The sequence below is a fragment of the Notamacropus eugenii genome, chromosome 6, assembly GCF_028372415.1.
Source record: "Notamacropus eugenii isolate mMacEug1 chromosome 6, mMacEug1.pri_v2, whole genome shotgun sequence".
NCBI classification, from domain to species: Eukaryota; Metazoa; Chordata; class Mammalia; order Diprotodontia; family Macropodidae; genus Notamacropus; species Notamacropus eugenii.
The window spans coordinates 147,772,720-147,797,705 of record NC_092877.1 but is presented as its reverse complement, the minus strand read 5'-3'; the positions used below and the strand labels follow the sequence as shown (position 1 = coordinate 147,797,705).

At 39.3% G+C, this 24,986-nt stretch overlaps 1 protein-coding gene across 6 annotated transcripts in view; it reads right to left on the bottom strand.

The window, feature by feature from the left end:
* DCLK2 (doublecortin like kinase 2) overlaps positions 1 to 24,986 on the bottom strand; it is a 203,666-nt gene that overhangs the window by 36,123 nt on the left and 142,557 nt on the right. For 4 of the 6 annotated variants that reach the window (XR_011969725.1, XR_011969726.1, XM_072621226.1 and 1 more), the window contains 2 exons: positions 8,926 to 8,998; positions 7,165 to 7,273 (listed from right to left, as the gene is read on the bottom strand). Coding sequence is in view for 4 of the 6 variants with exons in the window: in XM_072621226.1 (XP_072477327.1) it covers positions 7,165 to 7,273; positions 8,926 to 8,998 (182 nt within the window). In the remaining 2 variants the exon portion in view is untranslated. Of the gene's footprint in view, positions 1 to 6,252; positions 6,986 to 7,164; positions 7,274 to 8,925; positions 8,999 to 24,986 lie in introns of those variants that run through there. The other 2 variants (XM_072621229.1, XM_072621228.1) reach the window with 2 other exon arrangements.

Genomic DNA, 24,986 nt, shown 5'->3' with positions numbered 1-24,986 from the left:
AGATACAGACAGGATAAATTGGAGATACTCTCAAAGGAAATATACTAGCATTGAGAGGATTCAGGAAAGGTTTCTTACAGGAAATGGGATCTTAATTGAGACTTTGAGGAATCTAGAGAAGCCTGGAGATATTTGGGAGAGGTGAGAATGAGGAGCCAAGGATTAGGTTAAGGTTAAAGTTAAGAGCCCGAGTGACTGACAGGATAGAAGTGCCCTCCACAGTAACAGGCAAGGGAGGATTCTGGTGGGGGGAATAAGAAGCTCATTTTTAGACATGCTGAGTTTTGGATGTCTAGGGGACATTGGAAATTGGAGCCTCAGGTTAAGGGCAAGATAAGTAGATCCGAGAATTATTAGCCTAAAGATGCTAATTGAATCCATGGGGGCTGATGATGTCAGAGCCTTAGGGAACACCAACGTTAGGTGGCATGACCTGAATGAAGATCCAGCAAAGGAAGCCAAGGAAGATTCAAACAGGTAGAAGGAAAACCAGGAGAAGATAGTACCCTGAGGACCTATAAAGAAGAAAGGATCAAGGAGAAGTTTCTCAAAAAATATGGAAAAATGAAGATTTGTGAAAAAGGAGGGACAGTAGCATTCAGTCTGCTGGAGAAGATGGAATGGGATCACTTCTGTTTCTAGAAGGATTAGCCTTGGCAAGGAGAAAGGCCAACTGCTCATAAGAGACTAGTAAAGGAGAAGATAGTGGCAGAAGGCATCTGAATATGGTGAGATGATGAGGAGAGGATAAGGGGGAACTCTCAGCTGAAAGGGTACAGGAAGGAAAAGTCATGGGTGGTTCAAGGACAAATGAAAAAGTTTGGATAAGCCAAAGTAGTGATTGAATTAATAAGGAGCCATTAAAGTTGTTTAGAAAGTTGTAGTATAATAGAATAGATATACAAAACATGGTGGTAAATTATTATAATAACCTTGCAATTGATAAGTGTAAAGATTTAAGTTTTCAGGATAAAAATTCATTAGCAAAAATTGTTGGGAAAACTCGAAAGCAGTTTGGCAGAAACTAAGTATAGACCAATATCTTATACTATCTATCAAGATAAAGTCAAAATGAATATATGACCTAGACAGAGAGTGACATATCATAAATAAATTAGAAGAACATGGAACATATTACTTATAAGATTTATGGATATGAAAAGAATTTATGAATAAACAAGCGGCAGAGAGCATTGTGAATGTAAAACAGATAATTTTGTTTACATTAAATTAGGATGTTTTGTATAAATAAAACTAATGTATCCAAGATTAGAAGGAAAACAAAAAAGTGGGGGGGGAGAATTTAAAGAAAATTTCTTAGCCGAAGACCTTAAATCGCAAATACGTAGAGAACTTTGCTAAATTTATAAGACTGCAAGTCATTCCCCAACTGATAAATGGTCTAAGGATATGAACAGCAGTTTTCATAAGAAATCAAATTTATAGTCATATGAAAAAATGCTCCAAATCATTGATGACAGAGATACAAATTAAAACAACTTTGAGATATTATCTTACAATCAAACTGACTAAAATGATAGAAGAGGAAAACGACAAATGTTGGAGGGGATGTGGAGAATCGGAACACTGTTGGTGGAGTTGTAAAGTGATCCAACCATTTTGGAGAGCAATTTGGAATTATGACAAAAGAGTTATAAAACTGCGTATATACCCTCTGACCCAGCAATACCTCTATTATATCTGTTTCCCAAGGTGATAGTGGTGAGGGGAAGAACCCATATGTTCTAAAATATTTATAACAGCTCTCTTTGTGGTGGCAAAGAACTGGGAGCTGAGAGGTTGTCCATCAATTGGGGAATGGATGAATAAATAAAAGTATATGACTGTGATGGAAAAATGATGAACAGGTTGATTTTAGAAAAACACGGGAAAACTTGCATGAAATACTGAAGAGTGAAATGTGCAAAACCAAGAGAACACATACAGCAACAGCAAAGTGTAAATGTAATTAAGAACTCACTGTCTGACAAAAACTGCTGGGAAAACTGGATAACAGTATGGCAGAAACTGGGCATAGACCAATGCCTGACACCATACACAAGAATAACAGTCCAAATGGATCCACGATTTAGATATAAAGATTGATACTATAAACAAATTAGGGAAGCAAGGAATAGTGCATTTGTCTGATTTGTGGAGAATGGAGAAATTTTTGACCAAACAAGAGATAGAGAACATTATAAAGTGTAAAATGGGTAATTTTGATTACATTAAAATGAAAAGGTTTTGCACAAACAAACTCAATGTAACCAAGATTAGGAGGGAAGCAGAAAACTGGGAAAAAATTTTTGCAACAATGTTTGTGATAAAGGCCTCATTTCTAAAATATATAGAGAACTGAGTCAAATGTACAAGAATACAAAGGATATGAACAGGCAGTTCTCAGAGGAAGAAATTAAAGGTATCAATAGTCATATGAAAAAATGCTCTAAATCACCATCGATTAGAAGAGATGCAAATCAAAACAATTCTGAGGTACCACATCACACCTATCAGATTGGCTAACATGACAGAACAGGAAGATGATAAATGTTGGAGAAGATGTGGGAGAGTTGGAACACTAATTCATTGTTGGTGGAGCTGTGAGTTGATCCAACCATTCTAGAGAGCAATTTGGAACTATGCCCAAAGGGCTATAAAAATGTGCATACTCTTTGACCCAGCAATAATGCTTCTAGGACTGTATCCCAAAGAAATCATAAAAATGGGGAAGAGTCCCACAAGTACAAAAATATTTATAGCAGCTCTCTTTGTGGTGGCCAAGAGCTGGAAATCGAGGGGATGCCCATCGACTGGGGAATGGCTGAACAAGTTGTGGTATATGAATGTAATGGAATACTATTGTGCTATAAGAAATGATGAACAGGAAGACTTCAGAGAGGCCTGGAAAGACTTATTTGAACTTATGCTGAGTGAAAAGAGCAGAACCAGGAGATCATTGTACACAGTAAAAACCACAGTGTGTGAGGAATTTTTCTGGTGGACACAGCCCTTCACAGTAATTCAAGGACCCAAAACATTCCCAAAGGAATTGAGACAAAATGCCATCCACATCCAGAGAAAGAACTATGGAATTGGAACGCAGAATGAAGCAGAATATTTTCTCTTGTGTTATGTTTTGTTTTGTTTTGTTTTTTTCTCATGGTTTCTCCCACTCATTTTAATTCTTCTATGCAACATGACCAATGTGAAAATGTGTTTAATAAGAATGCATGTGTAGAATCCATATAAGACTGCATACCATCTCAGGGAGAGAGGGGAAAAAAATCTGCAACATATGGAAGTGATTGTAGAAAACCGAAAACAAATAAATTAATAATAAAGCAAAGAGCAAATGTGAATGACTAAACTATTTTGAGTTATATGAATATTCAAAATAACTACAAAGGACCTATGAAGGAAGATGCTATCCACCTCCAGAGACTGTATGGAACCATGCACTGTATAGTTTCACATATATATCTGTGTTATACGTTGGCCTTCTCTACTGCAATGTTGGGAGAGGGGCACAGAAACAGCTTGGAACTCAAACATAACAAAATAATAAAACAAATATTTAAAAAAATTATAGAAGACATTTCTCCCCTCATTCCTTTGCAGAGGTGGAATGTTCACTGTAGTGGAACATCGCATATATTTTCAGATTTTTTAATGTATTAAATAGTTTTGCTGATTCCCTCCTCCCCTTTGTCTTTTTTAAAAAGATATTCTTAGGTATATGGGATGGTTCTACATAAAGGGGAGGGATACCAGGAGAAATTTAGGTGATGTAAAAATAAAAGATCTCAATGAAAATTTATTTCAAAATAGAAATTAGTTACAACAGTCTCTACAGGAATTCCTATTTCCTTTTGGCATGAAGGTAACACGGAGGGTTCTTGAACGCTGTGTGAGTATAGCGTAAGCTCTGGCAGGTCTTAGCCAAGCTAAAAGGCTTTTTTTTTAATACAGACCAGCTAACAGATTGTGGGTGTCTGGGGTGGAGGAGTTGAGATTCTTCCTAATAAATGCAGACACTTATGACCAGAAGGTTGGACAGTTGATGATGGTTGGGAGGAGATCACAGGGGCTCATGAAAACCATCTTATTAAGGTGACAAGGGACTCAAGTTCTCTGAGGGTAAGGAATGTCTTCTGCTCCTCTTTGTATTGCCAGCGCTTAGTAAGTACCTGGCACATAGTAAGAGCTTAATGAATGTTTATTGACTGACTGATCTGTACCAGGGAAAAGAGCACCCACATAGATGGATGAGCACAGAGCTATTGAAGTCCTGAATTTGCAACACACAAAGAATGTCTAACTGCAGGAGAACCATTCATTAAAGAGCACTGCAGTGTACTTCGAATACATTAGCTCCAGAACTGCGGCTGCTTTTGCCAGGTTGTCATAGTTACGCATCACCACGGTCTCACTCAGAGGGAGAACTTTTATTTAAAGACCCATGAAAAACGTAAACCAAACACTGCCTCTGACTGTTGATGAAAACATAGAAATTATATCCTCTGTGCTTAATTTGTCACTGATAACTGCATTTGGTGTGCCGTGGATAAAAGTGGAAGCAAAGCACCAAAATTTTTGATGAAATTCATTTCGATGTGTGTGATCTGTTACAGCTGGCACCGGGCACAACCCACCCCCACAGGACATCAGCCAAGTACAGTCACTGTCAGTCACACTGCGCTGCCTGTACCAGGGACTGACAGTAGAGACACTAGAGCCACAATGTGGCCCTTTAAAAATTAACAGAAGAATATGGCTAATTAAGCCTGGAACAACTTAACTAGAACATATGAAAACACTTCCACACAAACTGCTGGCATCTGCCCCTTATGTGCCCTTTGTAAAAAAAAAAAAATGACTTGTAGGTGCTGCAGAGTGAAACATGAGCCCCGCAGCTGAGGAAGAAGATGCCCTCAGGCGGCGGCAATAGCCAGTGCTTATGAATCATGTACAAGAATTAAAGGGAGTCTAAAACAAATGTGGTTAGCAGCTGTCAGGTTGTGCATATATACCGCTACAGACTAACCCCGATTCAAATTTAAAAGGTCTTTAGTCTTTATTTGAAAGGGATATGTTTTCCTTTCTCTTTGTACATTTCAACAGTGTGTTTTTATACAATGTAGCAACAAAAACTAAGAGTTAAGTATAGGCTATTGAAGTGAGTTTCCTCAGGAGACCTCTAAGATCCTCTCTAAAGTCCACAGATGCCACTACACGGAGAGTAAGGGGGAAGCAAGTGAGAGGAGGGTGCTTGATGAGGACTTATTTTCAAACTTTAATGTTTGGAATCTTTTTTTCCCTCTCCCCTTCCTCTCCCTTCAGTCAGCTTAAACAAATGACAAGATCCAAAAGAAGGCAGCGTAGTAGAGAGAAAAGTGTCCTGGATTTGTATACAGAGATCCCGGGCTCCCATCCTACTTCTGCCTACTACTTGCTAGGTGACTTTAGGCAAGTAATAACCTTCTCTGGGCCTTGATTTCTTTATTTGTAAAAGACAGAAGCAGGGGTGGGGCCGCTGCGTCCCAAGGTCATATGTGGCCTTCTAGGTCCTTGGGTGTAGCCTTCTGACTGAGTTCAAATTTTACAGAACAAATCCTTTTAATTAAGGGGATTTGTTCTGTGAAGTTTGGAGAAGTTATCAAGGTGATCTTCAAGGGCCCTCCCCCAGGTCTAAATCTATGATGTCTTAGATTCATCAGGGCTTGGAACACTGCAGTTACTTTGTCAAAAAGCACCTGGGTGAGAGAAAAGTTGGCTCCCAGGAAGCATCTGACTCCTGCCACTTTTCAAAATCTTGTCAAGTTTTTAAGCAACCTCTCCCTGCTTGGGTTTCATTGCTGCTAAATTTCTGGGTTACCTAGGATTAAGACAAGTTTGGGAAAAATCACCATCAATCCATTGAATCTATTGCAGTACTATGGCCACCACCCTCTTCCCCTATCCACCCCTCCACCCCCGCCCCAGTTGGTTTTAATTTACTACAATGAAATCCACCACTGGTATTGGTTCAAACTCCTCCAAAAGCCCCAACAGGAAATGAAAATTTCTGTAATCACTGTGCCTCTCTACAGTCATCAAGATGGGTTTGGTGCAGTTCCATGGCCCAGGGGTTCTAGAGCCTACAAAAATGCTAGTTATATCACCATTTAAGACTGACTCCTGATCTCTGAGGCCCTAATTCCAGGCTGTGTATGACGGGTAAAATATGAAATAAATGAGGAAACAAAGGTCCAAACTTCCAAGCATATCTATTTATTAAGCTATGCATGCCAACAGCATAATAAATCAGCACTCGATATCCTCAGTTTCCCCAACTACAGGAGGAGACAGATTTTATGTATTAAAAACAAGGAATCAAATAAGACCAACTAATTAAAAGAACACAATAGAATTAACAAAATTAGGTAATCTGACTTCTAATTGGAGGAAAGATTGGGGAATTTCCAAGTTGGGAGGGGGAGAGTAAACAGACATAATTCCCTAAAGTCAGAAAAAAAAAAAAGGTATCTTACTCCCCCCAGGTGTCGTATTCAGTTGCGGGAATATGGAAATACATGGGTTGCTTGAGATGTATAATTGTGGAAAAACTCCTTGCATCAATCTTGGGATCTGACTGGGTTTCTGGTCAGCATAACCTAGGTGCTTAATTAAGGGTCTCTAAGCAACAAGTAGAGGTGGTCCAGCTTCCCAACCACATAGGGCTGGGTTCAAACAATGAAGCAAAGTTTTCTCAGTTCCCACAACTGAATAAAGTTTTCTCACAAGACAGAAAATGCACAAGATCCTAAAATGAACAGAAAGGGAACTGAGCTACCTCCAGAACTGAGTCACAATATGCGGTCAGCGTGGTTCACTCAAGTCCCACAATTAACCCCTTGCTGCTGTAGTTCCTCACATGTGACAGAGTCACTACTCCATCTGCTTGGCAGCCCTCGTTCCAGGACCCAACTAAGCTTCAATGTTTCTGCAAAACAGACATGACCTTTGGCCTTGTACACAAAGGGCACGTTTAGCTTACAGGAACTGAAAATTTTCTGCTAAAGAACTTCGGTTAAGGAGTAAAGAAACAAAATCCTTGGAAAGGTTAAGTTCACAAATCCCTCAATGTGCACTGATCATGTGGGAGCCTATTTAGAGACTCACCTCTCTATGCATTCCTTTACCACTGCAAAATTGCCGTCACCAATGACCTTCCCAATTCTGTATTTGTCCAGAAGAGTTGATGACTCAAAGCACCTGTTTCCATTCACACCTGCAGAAAGGCAGCACAAATTCAAAGGCAACGGGGTCAGCGACTCACCTTGCTTTCTACACTGACGCTGCACTGACTAAAGATTTCTAGACTCAAAGAAAGAAAGAAAAAAGTGCTGCAGGCCTGATGATCTGTTAGATCTCTGGCTCAACTTGACCTCATTAGCACTGAGAGTATTTACTGTGGGTGCCACATTAGTGTAATGGAAAATTTAACACATTTCAGCTTAATCTCTCAAACCCTGATGAACTAAGTCATTAGCCTGGCATTAAAAGGAATTCTAATTAAAGTTATCCTAACAGGTTTTTATTCAGGCTTATTCAACCCTGAAGAAGCTGTTTGAATATCAGAAAATAGGTTACTTTCCCTGTAGGCTTGCAAAGAGCAAATAAAGTACAGAGCAGGATTTCCATGAACTTTTTTTTTTTTTGCTTTTGTTTTATATTTTCATGAGTGTATTTCATTACAATGGGATTTTTGGTAACTTCATGCATTTCATTTTATGCATTTAAAAACATTAATCCAAGGTCAACAGCCTTCACTATGCTGCCAAAGGTGCCCATTAAGACAAAAAAATTTAAGGATCTCTGCTACAGAGTAAGGACAGGACAAAATTAAATTTCAAAGTATGTGTCTACTAACTTTCCATTTAAAATTTACATAGGTTAAAAAAAGAGGCGGAGGGGAACAATGATCTACTTTTACTATGGCTTTGACGAAGTGGCTAGTTATCAGGGACTGTGAACTATAACAGGGTTCTTTCGAAAATAATACATCACAAGTCTTTGCTCCTCCACACTGTGCTCTAAAACGTCAATGATTTCAACCCTCAGACAAGGGAAAGCAGAAGCAAAGATGAAGGAGCAGTCCCTCTGTGAAGAGGAACTTGCTCCCAGAGTTGCTGGATAGAGATGATTCTGGGGAAAGAACAAGATGAGTTGCTCAGAAGTGCCTACCTGATGGTAACTGAGGAAGAGCCTCCATGTTTAAAGGCACTGTGGCAGAACGTTGGCTTAGGAACCAGGACAAGCTGCCTCTGACACACACAAGTAGTATACCCTGCCAGTCACTCAGTCTCTCCGAGTCTCAGGCAGTTCTCTAAGGCTCTAAGTGGAGGAGGACTCACTGGCATTGGCACAAGGATGAACTCCCCATACAGTGAAATTAGGGACCCAGTCAATATCTCTATTTTCCCAAAGCCAGAAACTTTTGCGGTACAAGGATGGAGAACGGCACAGCAAAAAGACAGGAAAAAAGTGAACCTAAGTCTAAAATCTAAGCTGCTGTCGACAGTCAGAGAGCTTAGAGTCTGGTTATAGGCCAGGGGCTGGATCTCCACCACTTTTTGTGCCATGGACCCTTTTGGCAGTTGAGCAAAGACTATTGAGCCCTACTCAGGCTAGTGTTTTTGGATGTATAAAATAAAATACGAAGGACTACAAAGGAAACTAATTATATTGCAATACTTATCAAATTTTTAAAAAATATCCAAGGATCCCAGAAAAAGAATTCCTGTTAAAGATTAACATCTTTGAAGGCCCTTGAAAAGAGTTTTTGCAGCAGGCTGATAAGTTTTCACCAACAGCAAAAGTACTTTCTCTACTTGCTAGTTAGTGCCCTGTTAAAAAAGCTTTTATTGAATGGCAACCTACCTTCGGGGCTCAGGCAACGGTACAATTCAGGTCCACCATTCACATTGGAAGAAGACCCACAGTGAGGTGGAATCTACAAAACAGCAAATAGTTCATTATTTTTCACAACAAATGCCCAATCTATGTTTAATAAATAAAACTAGTAGATGTTTATAAAACACCTAGAGAGAGTAACAAAAAGCAGCCATGAACAATGATGTGCCCCATTTGCTTCTTAGCACTTAGCATTTTGCCTGGTGGGGCAGCAGGCCCAGAGTTCAACTCTAACCTCATACACTTTATAGCTGTGAGACCCTGAGCAAGTCATTTAACCCATCTGCATAAAATCTAGGAGAGGAAATAGCAAACCATCCCGGTATTTTTGCCAAGAAAACCACAAGGACATTTGGCCTGTAGGGTCACAAAAAGTTGGACACAACCGAACAACAAATGTGCCTAGTACAGTAAATGTTATATAAATGTTATTTATCGCTGTTGTCATTATTATATTGTGATATAATATAGTTACATATGCTGTTATAATATAATTTTGTATACTACTGCATATATTTATTTTTGTTACTATGCTAATATGTGATATTTGTCCCAGTAATTTTGGTGCAGGTCATTTCATTCCCAGCTTTAATATTTTCACTTTAGGTTAGCTACTTAAAGCAAAGAGCTAAACACAAAGTAGCTGCCTAGTGACTAGGGAAAGGCTCAATAAATTGTGTTACATGGATATGTGCAAAGGAATAATGAAGATGATAAATACAGAATAGCATGGGAAGACTTACATGAACGGTACAAAATAAAGCAAGCAGAGCCAAGAAAACAGTATCAACATGGCAATGTAATTGGAAAAGAACTATCACCACGAAACAATTGAAAATGAAGGTTGCAAAATTATAAAAGAAAACAAGCATGGCCACAAAGAAAAGAGATGAGAAGATGTCCTCCAATTCCTTTGCAGAGTTGGAGGAAGGGGTAATCCTTGGTTGGAGTAGCACATATAATATTAGTTTGGGGGAGATTTTATTTTGCTATACAGGATGACTCTAAAGTTGTAGTGTGGTTAAAAACTTAAAACTGTACTAGGACTTTGGGGACACTCTATAATTTTATGATCAATTTTGCGGATCTTTAAAAATTCTTCCTCTTTTAAAAAAAGTTTTTGTAATAACAGATGGTTCTAGAAGAATCAGAAAGAGGAATAAAGATAGAAATCTAGGCAATGTAAAAACAAAAGACATTGGAAAAATCTATTTAAAAAAAGATTAGCTAAAGGCAAAATGAGTCAGGTGGGGCAGGGGGAAGAGGAGGCAATTTTTAGACTTCCTTGAAGAAAAAAAAGGGATCCCAACTCCTGCCCAAGCATAATTCTAGAAGTTGCTGCTGATTACATGACACTCAAGCACTTTTTGAAAACTCCATGCTTAGAAAGTTGGTGAGATTTGGATTGGTTTCTGTAGTCAGTCAGCAAATAAATATTTGTTAAGCATCGACTCTGTGCCATTCACTGTGCTTAATCACCAGAGACACAAATACACACACACACACACACACACACGCACACAAATTTAAAAAATTTTAAGTCAGTTCTTGTCCTGTCTGGTAGACTTTTATAATCTAATAGAGAAGATTCTAGTTCATTTCTGCATGGGCCTTTGACCCTTGGTACAATCTAGGTTATAGCACTGAATGCATGGATTCTAAAGACAGCCTGGTCCATCTCCTTCCTTGCCCCACCCCCATCAGCAGATATTTACATAAAGAACCTCAGAGCTCATGCAGTGTAATCCCAGCTTTTCACAGAAAGAAGTAATTTTCCAAAGTCATATATGTAACAAATGGAAGATCTGGGATTTGAGTCCATAGATGACTTTTTATTCCAATTCTAAAGCTTTTTGCATTTTACTATTCTAACAGACTGCCTGACCCCACAGAGCACGCTCAGCCACCCTTGCTGGCATCTCCACGGAAGCTGGTGAGGGGCAGAATTCCAGCCACATACGGGTCAATGCTCAAGTTCTCTGGTTGGCTGACCAGTCAGAACAGGTGATAGATTGGTAGTCAGAGGACTGACTGGCTTTCAACTTACTACCTGTGTGACCTTGAGTAGCTTATTTACCTCTTTTTCCTCAGTTTCCCCACCTGTAAAATGAGGAGATATTACTAGGTAACCTTTAAAGTCTTTCCACCTCTAACTCTACTTTCCATTCACCAGAAATGCTAACATTTGATACATTGTTTCTGTTTCTAAATGTGGAGACTTTCAACAAAATTCCAAATACTTCAGCAAGAGCAGTGAGAATGCCCAGAAGTGATGTACCTTTGAATTCTGTGATGTTCATTAAAAAAAAAACAAACAAAGCAATTTACATGTACCAGAACCTTAACCCTGACCCTGTAAATGCTTCAGTATTTTAGACAACCATAAGAACTCACTCCAAAGTACGCTTTCATTGACATCAGGACAAACAACAGAGGGTTATCTGTCAAAACCCAAGGAAAGACCTAGCCTCTCAGGGCTGGAGGCAATTTCCTTCCAGAACAAGCTGTCACAGTACTGAGGCAGGACTCTGATGCCAGCACCTTTCTTGGGTCAGGTTCAACGTTGGGATGAAATGAGGCATTTACAAAGGATCACACTAAAGGAAGTTCTCTTTGCCCTTTACACGACAAGAATATGCTGCTTCAAGGATACAGTGGCACAAAGGTTTTTTGGATACAGACCCCTCATCTCATCTAGAAGTGTGTGGGGTTGGTAGGTCATTAGGGTATGGAGGCTTTTCATTGTCGTACGCACCTACCAAGTCTGAGGTCCTATGTGGCTGGGACTCTATCAGGGAAATCAGGGCTAATCGGATCCCAGGGACAGCTTTATTATGAGCTGTCCCCATACTGGCTAGAGTAGGAGAGACAGAAAAAGAAGCAGCTTCAGGGATGCTGGGGTTAGTGCAGCCCCATGTTGTAGGTTGGAAGAAAGAAGTTGATTCAGGGAAAAACACTGGTCCTATCCCCTGTTTTACTTTAGTACTCTGTCTAAAATTAGACACAAAGGGCATGCTTTTGCATTGCATTTTCATGGCAGTGTGAGACCTTTAAATGTTGAAATACCTTTGGATATGGAGACTTTCCCAGAGCTCTGGTTCTCCCTTCTTGATTATGGAATTCCTTAGACCTTTCTTCTCCAGGCTACTTGCCATTTCTATTTCCACTGTTTTCCTGACAGTTCTAACCTCACTCTTTGCTGTTTAGTCATTTCATTTATGTCCATCCCTTCCTGACCCCATTTGGGAATTTCTTGGCAAAGATACTGGAGTGGTTTGCCATTTCCTTCTCCAATTCATTTGACAGATAAAGAAACTGATCAAATAGGGGTAAGTGCCCAGGTCACCCATCTAGCAAGTGTCTGAGGCTAGATTCGAACTCAAGAAGATGAATCTTCCTGACTTCAGGCCTGGCGCTCTATCCACTGTACCTAACAGCCCCTAACTCTACATATCAAAAATGAACATTTGAGTAAGAGTTACTATGACAGGAAGTAGATTGGTGTAGCAGGTCCTTTCAACAAAACTCAAAGAACAAAGGATGAGACGACTTCACCTGCTTCCCAGTTTGTCTGATATAGAATTTGGAGTTTTGGAGAGTGTTTCTGGGAAATCTCACTCTGGAAACTTTTGGGACTTGATTGTGCTATGGGACTTCTGGGGTCAGTTTAGGGAAGAGAAAGAGTATCTGTGAGAACGTAAGCAATTCATCTGTCCTTTCTAGGCCTATGAGGAAAACTTTAAAAAAATTCCTTCAAGGAGACTAGTAAGGAAATACAGTAATCTATTCGAAGCTTTAAATAATTATATAACTTGAATAAGCGATCCCATATAATCCCATTACCCGTGAAATGATTTAAGTTTACTAAGGGATAGAGAGGAAGGAAGAAGGAGAGCAGGAAATAAGGAGCCTTCCACAGAAGGGGAAAAAGAATTGAAATGCAGAGAAAGATTATCTGCATAAAACTATAGAGGGAAATGGAAAGCTTCACAGTGGATCAGAGCAGTCTGCAATATATAACCAATAAGGAACTTGGAAGAACAGTAATGAAGGATGTCATCAAGAAATTATATGACAAGAAGAGAACATGCGTTGGTCACAGGGCAGGAGCAAGGGATGATAGATGGTTAGCCACTACTCCACTGGTACACCCTGGAAATGTCAGGACAAAGTGGAGAGGGCTCGAGCAAGTTAGATGGATCCCCTGTATTGAACTTCGAGAAGATGAAAGATGTGTTTAAATGTATTATATGTGGTGACAGAGTAGATAAGTACATTTTTTACTTTAATAACTTGTGGCAGGACAGAAAAGGTGACATAACATCTACTGATTGCCCAGGACTACAATCTGAATTTAGGGGCTCCATTTTGGATCTGTAGTGGGTGGGGGTACGGGGGTCACAGAGTGGTCTGGCATTAGAAAAACGAGGGCAAACCTGGATGAGTTGCTTTCTGTATTATTCTCCAAATTGATGAGATCACGGCTGCATTTGCATATTTAATTATACTATTTGTTGTGAAAAGGTGCATTTCTTCCTCTCTGTGTCATCCTTCCCCATTATCCTTTCACTTGTTTCCCAGGATGTTTGTCTCTTTGCCATCAGAAGTGGTGGGATAAATATGTTCCTCTGCCTTCTAGTCCATTTCCATTAGAAATAAGAGCCTGCCTGGCTAGCACCAGGGGTCATGAAATCAGCCTTCCAATTATACTGATTACACTGCAGAGTATTAAATCATGGCCACTACACTGAAGTCAGGAAGAAAAAGAATTTGCTCGAAAACCTCTTCACTTGTTAATGAGCATTCATGCTTCAAGCAGCAGCTGAGATGCTGAGGCAGCCCAAAGGTTAAGGGACTAGTTATCATTTATTTCCGAGGTACTTCTTCACCAAAGCATACATCGATGACAGCATCTGGAATATTCTATTTCTTTTAATTTCCCGTTATCACTAAGTGCTTCAAAGAGACAGAATTGCAAGGGGAAGATAGGAGAGACAGGTTTGGGGAGGAGATTGCCTTCTTGATTAGGGTTTTACTGGTTAAGGAGGAAGGAAATTGGCAAAAAAGCAATGAATATATTGCTGACTGAGTTCTCTGTCTGTGAGATAGAACTGTTCAACCATCTACTCTAGTCTCTGTGCCAGCTAGATCTATTTTTTATAAGTGGAAAAGAAAATGAAATATTCAAGGATTCTATCCTGTTTTGATCACAGAATTCTATGCTTTTCAAAGCCCTGCTTGTTCACCATGCAGGAAAACAGATTGAAGTGATACAGTAATGTATACATATCCGTTATCACCAAATTGTATTTCCTAGGGTTTTACAAGGCACATGCTGATCATTTCAGTATGACTGACGTGGTTCAGTGTTTGTGTTTTTATAGCTGAAAAGCAAGTCAGAGAATCCTACTCTAAATATCCTTGAAGAAAGCTATCAAACATTTCCACCAAACTGAAATGTTAAGAAAATTTTTTCAGCATGGCTGCTGACAAAGTTCACTTTTGTTTAGCAGTAGAAATAGCAAGCTAGCATTATGGTAAGGTAGAAATGAAGACCAGTTTACCTTCAGGTACTATTGGAATCCATTCAGGACTAAATGAGATAAATGTGTATGTAAAGGCTTTTCAAAATTTAAAGTACTCCATAATGCTAGCTATTATTACTTTTATTATAATTTATGTTCTTTCTTTGGCCTCCTATGGAGACAGCATGGTAAAGTAAAAGGCCTGAAGCCCAGCCCTGCCACTCAGTTATTGGTGGGATCTTGGCCAAATCCTTTCACTACTTTTTGCCTCAGTTATTTCATCTGTAAAATGAGGAATTTGGACTATTGATCTCTAAGGCCCCCTCTATCTCTAAAACACAATGAAGTCAGAATGTAGGAGACATATTTATCAGGATCATTTTGTAAATCTGTAATGTAATTCAATTAGAAGTTATTCTAGAAAAACAAAACAAAAAAAATCTTTGGTGAGTGCTTTCTGCAATACCCCTGTTGCCATTTTGACCTGACTGACCTAAACTGATATAAAGGCACAGAGTTCAGTTAACCTGGACACTATCTCTAGAGGTCTCCTAACAAACATCTTCAGTGCTGTCCAACTCAGTTTGTGAGAGTTTAATCATTCTTACATTTCTAAAGCACCCACTGTCTATAGTTGGATACCTGAGTTAAAATCCCATCTCAAATATGTAATTAGTTATATAAACTCTGGGCAAGTCATAAACTCTCTGCACCTCAGTTTTTTTCATCTGTAAAATAGAAGTAATAATAGCACTCGCCACAAAGCATTGTTGTAAGGATCAAATGAGAAAATATATGTAAAGTGCTTTGCAAATCTCAAAGTACCATCAAAATGTTAGCTGCGATGATTAGCTGAGTGACACGAAGAAACTTCTGACAGAAAGCAGGCAAGCCATTTGAAACTAAGGGTGTCAGCCGACACCAGAGTTTGGTGGCCAAAAAGCATCATGTAGAAATTTAAAATGTGTGATTCAATGTTACGGAAACAAGAGAGAATAGTCACACAACAGTAACTCAGCCTACAGCATACAGAATGATAGTCGCCGACTCCATAGCCCGTCTTCATTCAGAGAGACAAAGAACACCAGGATCAAAAAAAATCTCTTTTTAAAATGGGATAGGTTTCCAATATAATGAGAATTTACAAATATGAAGACGATATCAATCATACATACAATTAAATTTTTACCTAGTTATCTTAAATTTGCCAGAATAATAATGATAATAATAAAATATTTCCCCAATTTTACAGTTGAGACCTGAAGGAATTACAAGTCTTTTACAATGTCAATGCAAGAAGTAAATAGGGGAAACCAAGATCTGAATTCAGCTCTTCTGATTCAAAATTCAATGTTCTATTTACTACATCACAAAAATTAAGTGTGAATTAGTGAAAATTTTGATTTAATATTTTAAATCAAATTCAATATTTACTACTCTCAAGAAAATAGATCAGTTCTAGATATTTGCCTACAAAGTAGAGTTCCTAGCAGGGCTATTTATATATATATGCAAAGAAATAGAACATAGTTGTTCTTTGATCTATAGCAGGTTAAACATGCTCTCCTGTCTTCACACTTTACGTGTCTAGTCTTTGCTTATTCTATCAACCAATATTAGCAAAAGTCTTGTGTTGATAGGTAAGATAAAGGCAAAGAGCAGGGCCTGGAGTCAGAAAGATTCGTCTTCCTGAATTCAAATCCAGTCTCAGACACTTACTAGCAGTGTGACCCTGGGCAAGTCACTTAATCTTGTTTGTCTCAGTTTTCTCCTCTGTAAAAGGAGCTGGAGAAAGAAACAGCAAACCACTTCAGTATTTCTACCAAGAAGACCCCAAATAGAGTCCCAAAGAGTCAGACATGACTGAAAAACAACTAAGCCACACATCTAGTCAGTATCTGAAGAAGGATTTGAACTCAGGTTTTCCTGATTCCAGCACTTCAAGGACAGAAGACACGAAGCTGCCCAGACTTGGGATACAAGGCTACCCGTGGGCATAGGGAGCTAGAAGAATCACAAAACAATTAGACAATGGGGAAAATAAGACTCAGTTGGCAGTGAGAGCTGCTTAGAAGAACCAAAGAGACCCAAAAGATTATCAGGTTGTGGGAATCTGAAATGGAAGGCACTTGTAGCACAGTTCAAGACTTTACTGCTTGTAGTGAACTTTGCCCCATCTACTCTGGGACAGAATCAGGATAACCCAGCGCTTTGACTATCAGGATTCTTCCCTTCCAACCTAGAATTGCTTAATTAGTGAATCAGGTCCTTCATCTACTTAGCAAAATCAACAGTACCCTACCAGGGGCTGGCTTGGGATCAGCCCCTGGTCATAGTTCACCCCCCTTGACCAAGGACCACCTATTGGGTCCCTCCATATAACCAAAACTCTAGTACCATCCACCCAGGTGCCATATCTTCCCTTGACTGAGCTATTTCAGATTTTGTTTTGTGCTGAAAAACCCTTTGTTTCACAGGTAATACACAGGAGGCATGGGAGATTTTGGATTTGAGCCTCCAACAGGTTCACTCTTGATTGGTCAGATGGGCAGACAGCTTCAGAGGAGTTAAAAATCAGCTTTATTTTAGTTTAGTCTTCTTAACTGGTTGCTGGGAGAATCAGCTCCTACAGTATTTCATAATCACCCTTTTTGAAGGGGCCATCGAGAAGGGGGAGGGGGAGGCAACAGTTATGCACTCCCCTAAGTCCCCCTCAACGAGGGCCAGCTGAAGTACACACAGATCCCCCCCCCCCATGGGTTCCCTGTGGTTTCCCCCATGAATTCCCCCATAGACTTCCCCCTGCTCTCTGACCAATACCCACTTGCTTTTATAGGGCAACAGACAAAGAAGGCATCTTGCCAACGTGAAGCTCACAGGTTAACTTAGCAATATCATCCTTGTGCACAAGTGTGGTAAATATCAATTATGTCACTCCCATATCTTATGGTGCAGCCTCAGTAGGACTGTCTGTCACTATGATTCTAAGAAATGCTATCGAGAATCCTTGGAACTATTCTGGGAGTTATTATCTAACACGTGGAAACTAGACATTTCTGTGGCCATGGATCCTGAGAAACCAACTCTAAGAAGGATAACAAAATCTTCTTTACATACACGCTTTCTCAACTTTCTGACTCCCAGTTCAAGAATTCCCCTCAATACATCTGAACAACAGCGCACTGTGTTGTCAGGTTCCCATCGCTGTCCTCATAAGCAGATCCAGTAGGAACCAGAGAACGGGTTCACTCAATTCTGGGGGCTCTTGACGGTGCTCCTCTTCCCCTCCATTTCTTAATTACTGTTTCACATGCTTTGTATTTGTTTACTTGTGTACAAGCTGTACCCCCACCACCATTCCTGTCCAGCAGTAGAATATAAGCTACCTGATGACAGATTCAATTCTATTTTTTTTCTTTGTTATCTCCAGGACCTAGCACATGGTGGTCACTTAATAAAATGTTAGTTGAATTAGATTGAATCTAATCAAACCCACTCATTTTCAGAGGACTGCCCCAAGGAACTAACATGTCTACCTAAAATCCTTCCTCTTAAGAACCATAAAAAAAAATTTTCTGGCTTAAAAAATCTGTTGTTTTTTTTCTCTAATAAAACAAAATGCATTCAAGCATATAGTCACCATCCAGGATTTTCAGCCTAGCTAATCAAAATACAGCCATTTTCCAAAGGGAAAATCTACTTCTCCCCAGAAATTTGCAAATCACGTTAAATGAAAGAAACTTTGAATAGCGAAGGACAGACAAGCTACAAAACTCCAGGGGAAGTGCAAGGCTCTAAGGTCAGCTGCTACTGCAGACCTACATTTCACAGCTTCTAAAAGAAGTCTGAAAGTTCAGAAGGTCAAGCAGTAACATTTTAGCTATGCCCATCATCACAAGATACCACGAGTCCTTTCATCACACATCACAAATCCTGCAAAGCTTTCACCGCCAGGAGACCCAAGAGACAGCATCAGATAAAACACTACAGATCAGACTGTTTATAATCTCAAGATGTTGGATAATGTACCAAATGTATTCGCCCCCTCCTTTCAACTCCCAGGAATCCCTGCAGCCAGATAGCCTGGGGGCAAAAAGCTCTATTATCCCAAAGTGGGGCACTTTATCCCTCAATCTCTACAGATGTGCCTGAAACATTTAAGACCAGAAGTTTTAGACTTGGGACTTTGGGATGAGATAAAAGCCTCCCCTGCTCTCTTACCCCTCCACCCCCCCCAGAAAGCTTTCTTGATCTATCTTGCACACTTAAAGACTACCTAACCAACAGTCCCAAAGAAAACACTACGACTTAACTACGAAAACTTAAATACTGACCCACAAAGACCATAAATTGCATTGATGTCAGATCTTGACTATACAATGGTCTCCAGCTTTCAGTTCAAAGCACATTTTTTAACCTCTATATCCCAACCCCCTCATTAATCACCCAAGCCCCCAAATCACTGATACCACAGTCACTCTGGAATTCCTGTTCTATAACACTTGCCACATACACCATATTTCTGCACTGCCTTCTCTTACGGAATTCTGTATTTACCACTTTCACTGTGATGCTGTACTGTCCAAGTCAGGCCAGTCTGTGCTTTCTGAATAGAGAAATCTCCAAGCAAAATCATTACCTGGTCAACTAGATAAAGCTCTACATGATTCAAAACAAATAAGCTGTGGAGAATTAGATACTGCTTTGAGCCTAGCAACCCTATGAAACAGGAACTTCAGAGATTATCATCCCCATTTTACAGATGAGGAAATGGAGGCACAGAGAAGTTATTGCAAAAAAAAAAACCACATTAATTTCTGTATTTCTTAGGGTTAAGGCTAATAAGCCAACAAGATAATTAAAAGCTAACATTTCTGTAAATCTTTAAGATTTAAAAAATATCTTCTACACTTTATCTCATCAGAGCCTCACAACAAGTCTGTTCGATTGGTACTAATATTGTCCCCATTTTATAAAGTAACTGAGTCTCAAGAGACTTGCAATGATGTGCCCACTTGAGTTTCTGAGGCAGTATTGGAATCCAAATCTTCCACACTCCAAACAGTGTTCTATCACCATAAATCTCTAGAGGTAGCCTCGAGATGAAATGTGGTCTTTCACAATCATATTCTAGTTGGTCATAAAAATGTCCTAGCATCTTATTTTTCAGTTTTTCAGTTCTTTAAAAGGTTCTTACAGGACCCACACATAGAAAAATATTTATAGCAGCTCTTCTTTGTAGTGTCAAAGAACTGGGAACTGAAGGGGCTAGTATCAATTGGGAAACAGCTGAACAAATTAGAATATATGAATCTTATGGAATGTGATGGAATACTATTGCACCTTAAGAAATGATGAACCGTAAGAAAATCTACATGAACTGATGCAGAGTGAAGTGAGCAGAACTGATAACAATGCTGTAGAGACAAATAACTTGGAAAGACTTAAAAAGTCTGAAAAATGCATTAACTACCCATGATTCCAGAGGACTGATCAAGGGGAATGCTCCCCACCTGATAGAGAAGATAGAACCAAGATGCAGAATGAGGCATACATTTTTACATATCCAATGTGGGAATTTGTTTTACTTGACTCTGTATATTTGTCACAAGGGTTGTGGTTTTTATTTTTGTTTCAATGGAGGAGAAGGAGGAAAACCAAAAACAAATAGTTATTGATTTTTTTAAAGACAAAGATTTTTTAAGATAGATAATAAACCCAACATTATTTTCTCTTTTTTGCAGTTACTGAAGAACTTTTATTCACCCTTTCATTTTTTTAAATTCTATTAATTAATTTGTTTTCAGTTTTCTACAATCACTTCCACATATCTTAGATTTTCCCTCCTCTCTCCCCGCTTCCTCCCCAGATGGCATGCAGTCTTATATAGATTCTACACATACATTCATATTAAATACATTTTCACCTTAGTCATGTTGCACAGAAGAATTAAAATGAATGGGAGAAACCATGAAAACAAAACATTATACAAAAGAAAATGTTCTGTTTCAGTCTGCGATCCAGTTCCATAGTTCTTTCTCTGCATGTGGAAGGCACTTTGCCTCAAAAGTCCACTGGGAATTTTTTAGGTCCTTGCATTGCTGTGAAGAGCTAAATCTATCAGAAAAATTCCTCTCACACTGTGGTTGTTGCTGTGTACAAAGTTCTCCTGGTTCTGCTCACTTCACTCAGCATCAGTTCATATAAGTCCTTCCAGGCCTCTCTGATGTCTGACTTCATCATTTCTTATAGAACAATAGTATTCCATTACATTCATACATCACAACTTGTTCAGCCATTCCCCAAATGATGGGCATCCCCTTGATTTCTAGGTTTTAGCCACCACAAAGAGAGCTGCTGTAAATATTTTTGTACATATCAGACTCTTCCCCATTTTTATGATCTCTTGGAGATACAGTCTGAGAACTGGTATTGCTGGGTCAAAGAGTATGCACATTTTTGTAGCCCTTTGGGCATAGTTCCAAATTGCTCTCCAGAATGGTTGGATCAACTCAGAGCTCCACCAACAATGAATTAGTGTTCCAACTCTCCCACATCTTCTCCAACATTTATCATCTTCCTGTTCTGTCATATTAGCCAATCTGATAGGTGTGATGTGGTACTTCAGAGTTGTTTTGATTTGCATCTCTCTAATCAATAGTGATTTTGAGCATTTTTTCATATGACTATAGATAGCTTTAATTTCCTCCTCTGAAAACTGCCTATTCGTATCCTTTGACCATTCATTAATTGGGGAATGACTTGTATTCTTGCACATTTGACTTGGTTCTCTATGTATTTTAGAAATGAGGCCTTTACCACATTGCAAAAATTCTTTCCCAATTTTCTGCTTTCCTTCTAATCTTGGTTGCATTGGGTTTGTTTGAGCAAAAACTTATCAATTTAATATAATCAAAATTATCCATTTTACACTTCATGATGTTCTCCGTCTCTTGTTTGGTCATTGATTCCCTTTGGCATTAAATTCCAGGTTTACCACTTAACCCAGCTGTTTTCACTGGTGACTAACACTGTAGTCTAGATTGGAGTTTCCCACATTAAAAGTTAGGCAGCCCTATGATAAGTAGCACTGGCTTCATGACAGATAATGATTACTTATTTCAAGCTTGGAGGGACCTATGAGGGTCATCTAATCGAATTCTCTTTTCAGGTTAAGAACCAAGCTTCACTGACTCCAAAAGCAAAATTCCACTGTACCACATAACCTCAATACTAATAGGTTCTATTTAACTTGCATTTATCAGTTCTCTGATTTTGGGAATTGATATCTATCCTCCCAAGGCTTTCAGGGTTATCTGGAGTAAATAATAAAAAAGAGATATGATTGATCTTGCTCTTGAAAATAGGCCTTTGCTGTCAGAGATTCTCTTAACTGATCTTAATAAGCTATTTTAAGTGAAGGAGGGGAGGAAATGCATAACATTAACATGTGATAATTATCTGTAATTCTCCATTTTAATTTCACTGAAACAGCAACAAAGCTGAGGAAGACAACTCTCACAAAGGATTCAAGCTGACATAAAAATGAATGTATTTTATGCTGTGATCAATATGATGACAAATCATAGGATGTCAGATCCAGGTTTCTCTCTTAAAGACAGCATACATTGAATGCTGTTACAAATGACATATCTGCCCCTTATTCTTACTCCAGGAACCATGCATATGAAATAAGATCCACCCAGCAAGTTCTTGAGATAAGTATCAAAATGAAGAATACAACCATTTGGCCATGTGGCTGGAGGTGAATGCCTGGCAGAACCTCATTCATTTTAAACCACTGTTAAAAAAAAAAATCAAAAGAGGTTTGACTTTGACAGCTCCAGAAAAACTAGCCAGATTGGCTGAAATTTAAGTAGCAATGCCAGAGAATCACATTAAATCTGGAATGGATCTTAGAGATGATATAATGTTTATGGTTGTTCAGTCATTTCAGTTATATCTGACTCCTTGTGACCCCATCTGGGGTTTTCTTGACCAAGATGCGGTGATGGTTTGTAATCTCCTTCTCCAGCTCATTTTACAGATGAGGAAACAGAGGCAAATAGGGCCAAGTGACTTGACAAGCTCACACAGCTGCTGTGTCCAAGTGAACTTGAGGATCTACCCACTTTGCCACCTAGCTGCCCCACTGCTTACGTTACAGATATTGAAACTGAAAGCAAGAGAGGTTAATTCAATTCAATTAAATAAGCATTTATTAAGCTCCTTCTTTGTGCCAGGCACTGTACTAAATGCTATGGATACAGTAAAAAGTGACAACAGTTCCTACCCTCAAGGGGCTTACCTTCTACAAGGAAAAAAGCAAGGAGAGGGGCAGGTGCAGACACTTTTACACAGCAGAATAAATATAAAGCTTCTTATTCATCAGAGCTAGTTTTCTCTCTAATTAATTGTTGGCTCTCTTCTTTGCTGCTGAGCATTTATAGCAACAGACCTCAGGAAGACCTGAGTTTAAATCCAGCCTCAGACACACTAACCGTATAGGCAAGCCATTTACCTTGCCTGCCTCAGTTTCTTCAGCTGTAAAATAGGGATAATAATAACTCCTACCTTCCCAGGATGATTGTGAGAATCAAATGAAATCATATTTCCAAAGCACTTTACTTCCCTCAAGTGACTTTCTCTTCAGTTCCATGTCTCAGTGAAGACTGCATATATGTGCTCTCTCACATCTAATTATTAATTATTAATAAACTCTTCACAGCTAGTTAATTTCTGAATTGATAGATTAGATATCTCCTCCTGGCCAAGGATCTCTACTTGAAAGCCAATAAGGGGGAGAGAGGAGAGGGAGAGAAGTTCTGTCCCCTCCCCCTGCTGCCTGCTGGTAGGTATCCACAGGTGTCAACAATCCACAAAGCTGCTAGCTGTCTGGACTCAGTGTGTGTCAGGGTGCTCAGACTTTCAAGGTTCTGCCTAGGACTTGGTCATTCTTCATCATAAGTATCCTGCTCGAAAATCCTGGAAAAACTCTGATGAACTGATGCTGAGTGAAGGGAGCAGAACCAGGAGAACATTGTTCACAGAGACTGCCACAAAATCAATGACTGATTTTGAAGGATTTAGCCCTTCTCAGAAATGAGAGGACAAAGGACTCATGATGGTAAATGTCATCTACATAAGGAACTATGAAGTCGGAATGCAGAGTGAAGCAGATTGTTTTCTTTTTTTCTTTTGTTTTTTCTTTCTCATGTTCTCTCCCATTCATTATAATCTGTCTATGCAACATGGCTAATATGAAAATGTGTTTAACAGGAATGTATATGTAGAGTCCTATCATATTGCATGCTGTCTTGGGGAGGGAGGGGGAAAAATTTAGAACTTACAGAAATGAATACTGAAAACTAAGAATTTTTTTTTTTTTAAAAAGTCTACTGCTCCTTCCAATTCAATCAAGGAGAAATCTGCTCATGCTTTGCAAAGGGGATGACCCAGTGAGAGGCCTCATCTTTACATTTATTTTAATACCTTGCTATTTATCAATTTCTTTCTATGACTAGATCATCAGGGGTTGGAGGCTGGCTTTTGCCTTTCTTTCTATCCTCAGAACTGTCACATAGTAGGCACTTAATAAAGCTAGTTGATTGCCTAATAAAAAGGATAGTAGATGGACATTCCAAGTGCTACTTTGTCCCCCCCCTCCCCCGCCCAAGATATTAAAAGGAAACACAGAAAGGTTTCCAGTACATTGGCTGAGTATAAGAATCATTGGGGAACATGGAGGAAGATCATGTGAAAAAGGAAGGGGTGGAGAGGTAATGATACAAGTAGAGGAAATTCTCACATGTAGGAGATGATAGATCCATTCATGCATATCTAAGGAAACAAAATTTTAACCTTTGTGCTGCCTTAGCAGCATGCATTTTGTGACGCATTTTACAAGTAGTTATAAAGAATTTGCTGCTGATTTAGACTACTACAACATGCTTCTGGTTGGTCTCTCTGCCTCAAATCCCTATTACTCCATTCCAGCCTCCACACTAAAGAGATTTTCCTCAAGTGTTGGTACCACTATGTCAGTCCACTCCCACTCAGACTCTAGTGGCTCCTCATTACCCCTAGGATCAAATAAACAGTCCTTTTAAAATTTCTTCCTGACCTGTCCCCCTCTTATCCTTCCAGTCTTCTTACACATTCCTGCCATCCATTAACATTATAATCTAATCATACCACCTTACTTATTATTTCTCACATATGAGAGACCCTTCATTTCCCCAAACTATGCTTGGAATATATTTCCTCTTCAGTTCTGCCTCTTAAAATTGCTGGCCTGCCTCCAAGACTCAGCTCAAATACCACCTTCTGCAGGAGGCCTTTCCCCATCATCCTCCTCTCCCACCCGCCATGAACCAGATCATTCTTGGTCTCCTTCCACTTCCTCTACATGTGTCTTGCACATAGCTATTTATGCACGCATACTGTATTACCTATTTATTATAGGTTGTCTCCTACCTTAGAAGGGGAAAGGCTTCAAGTCCT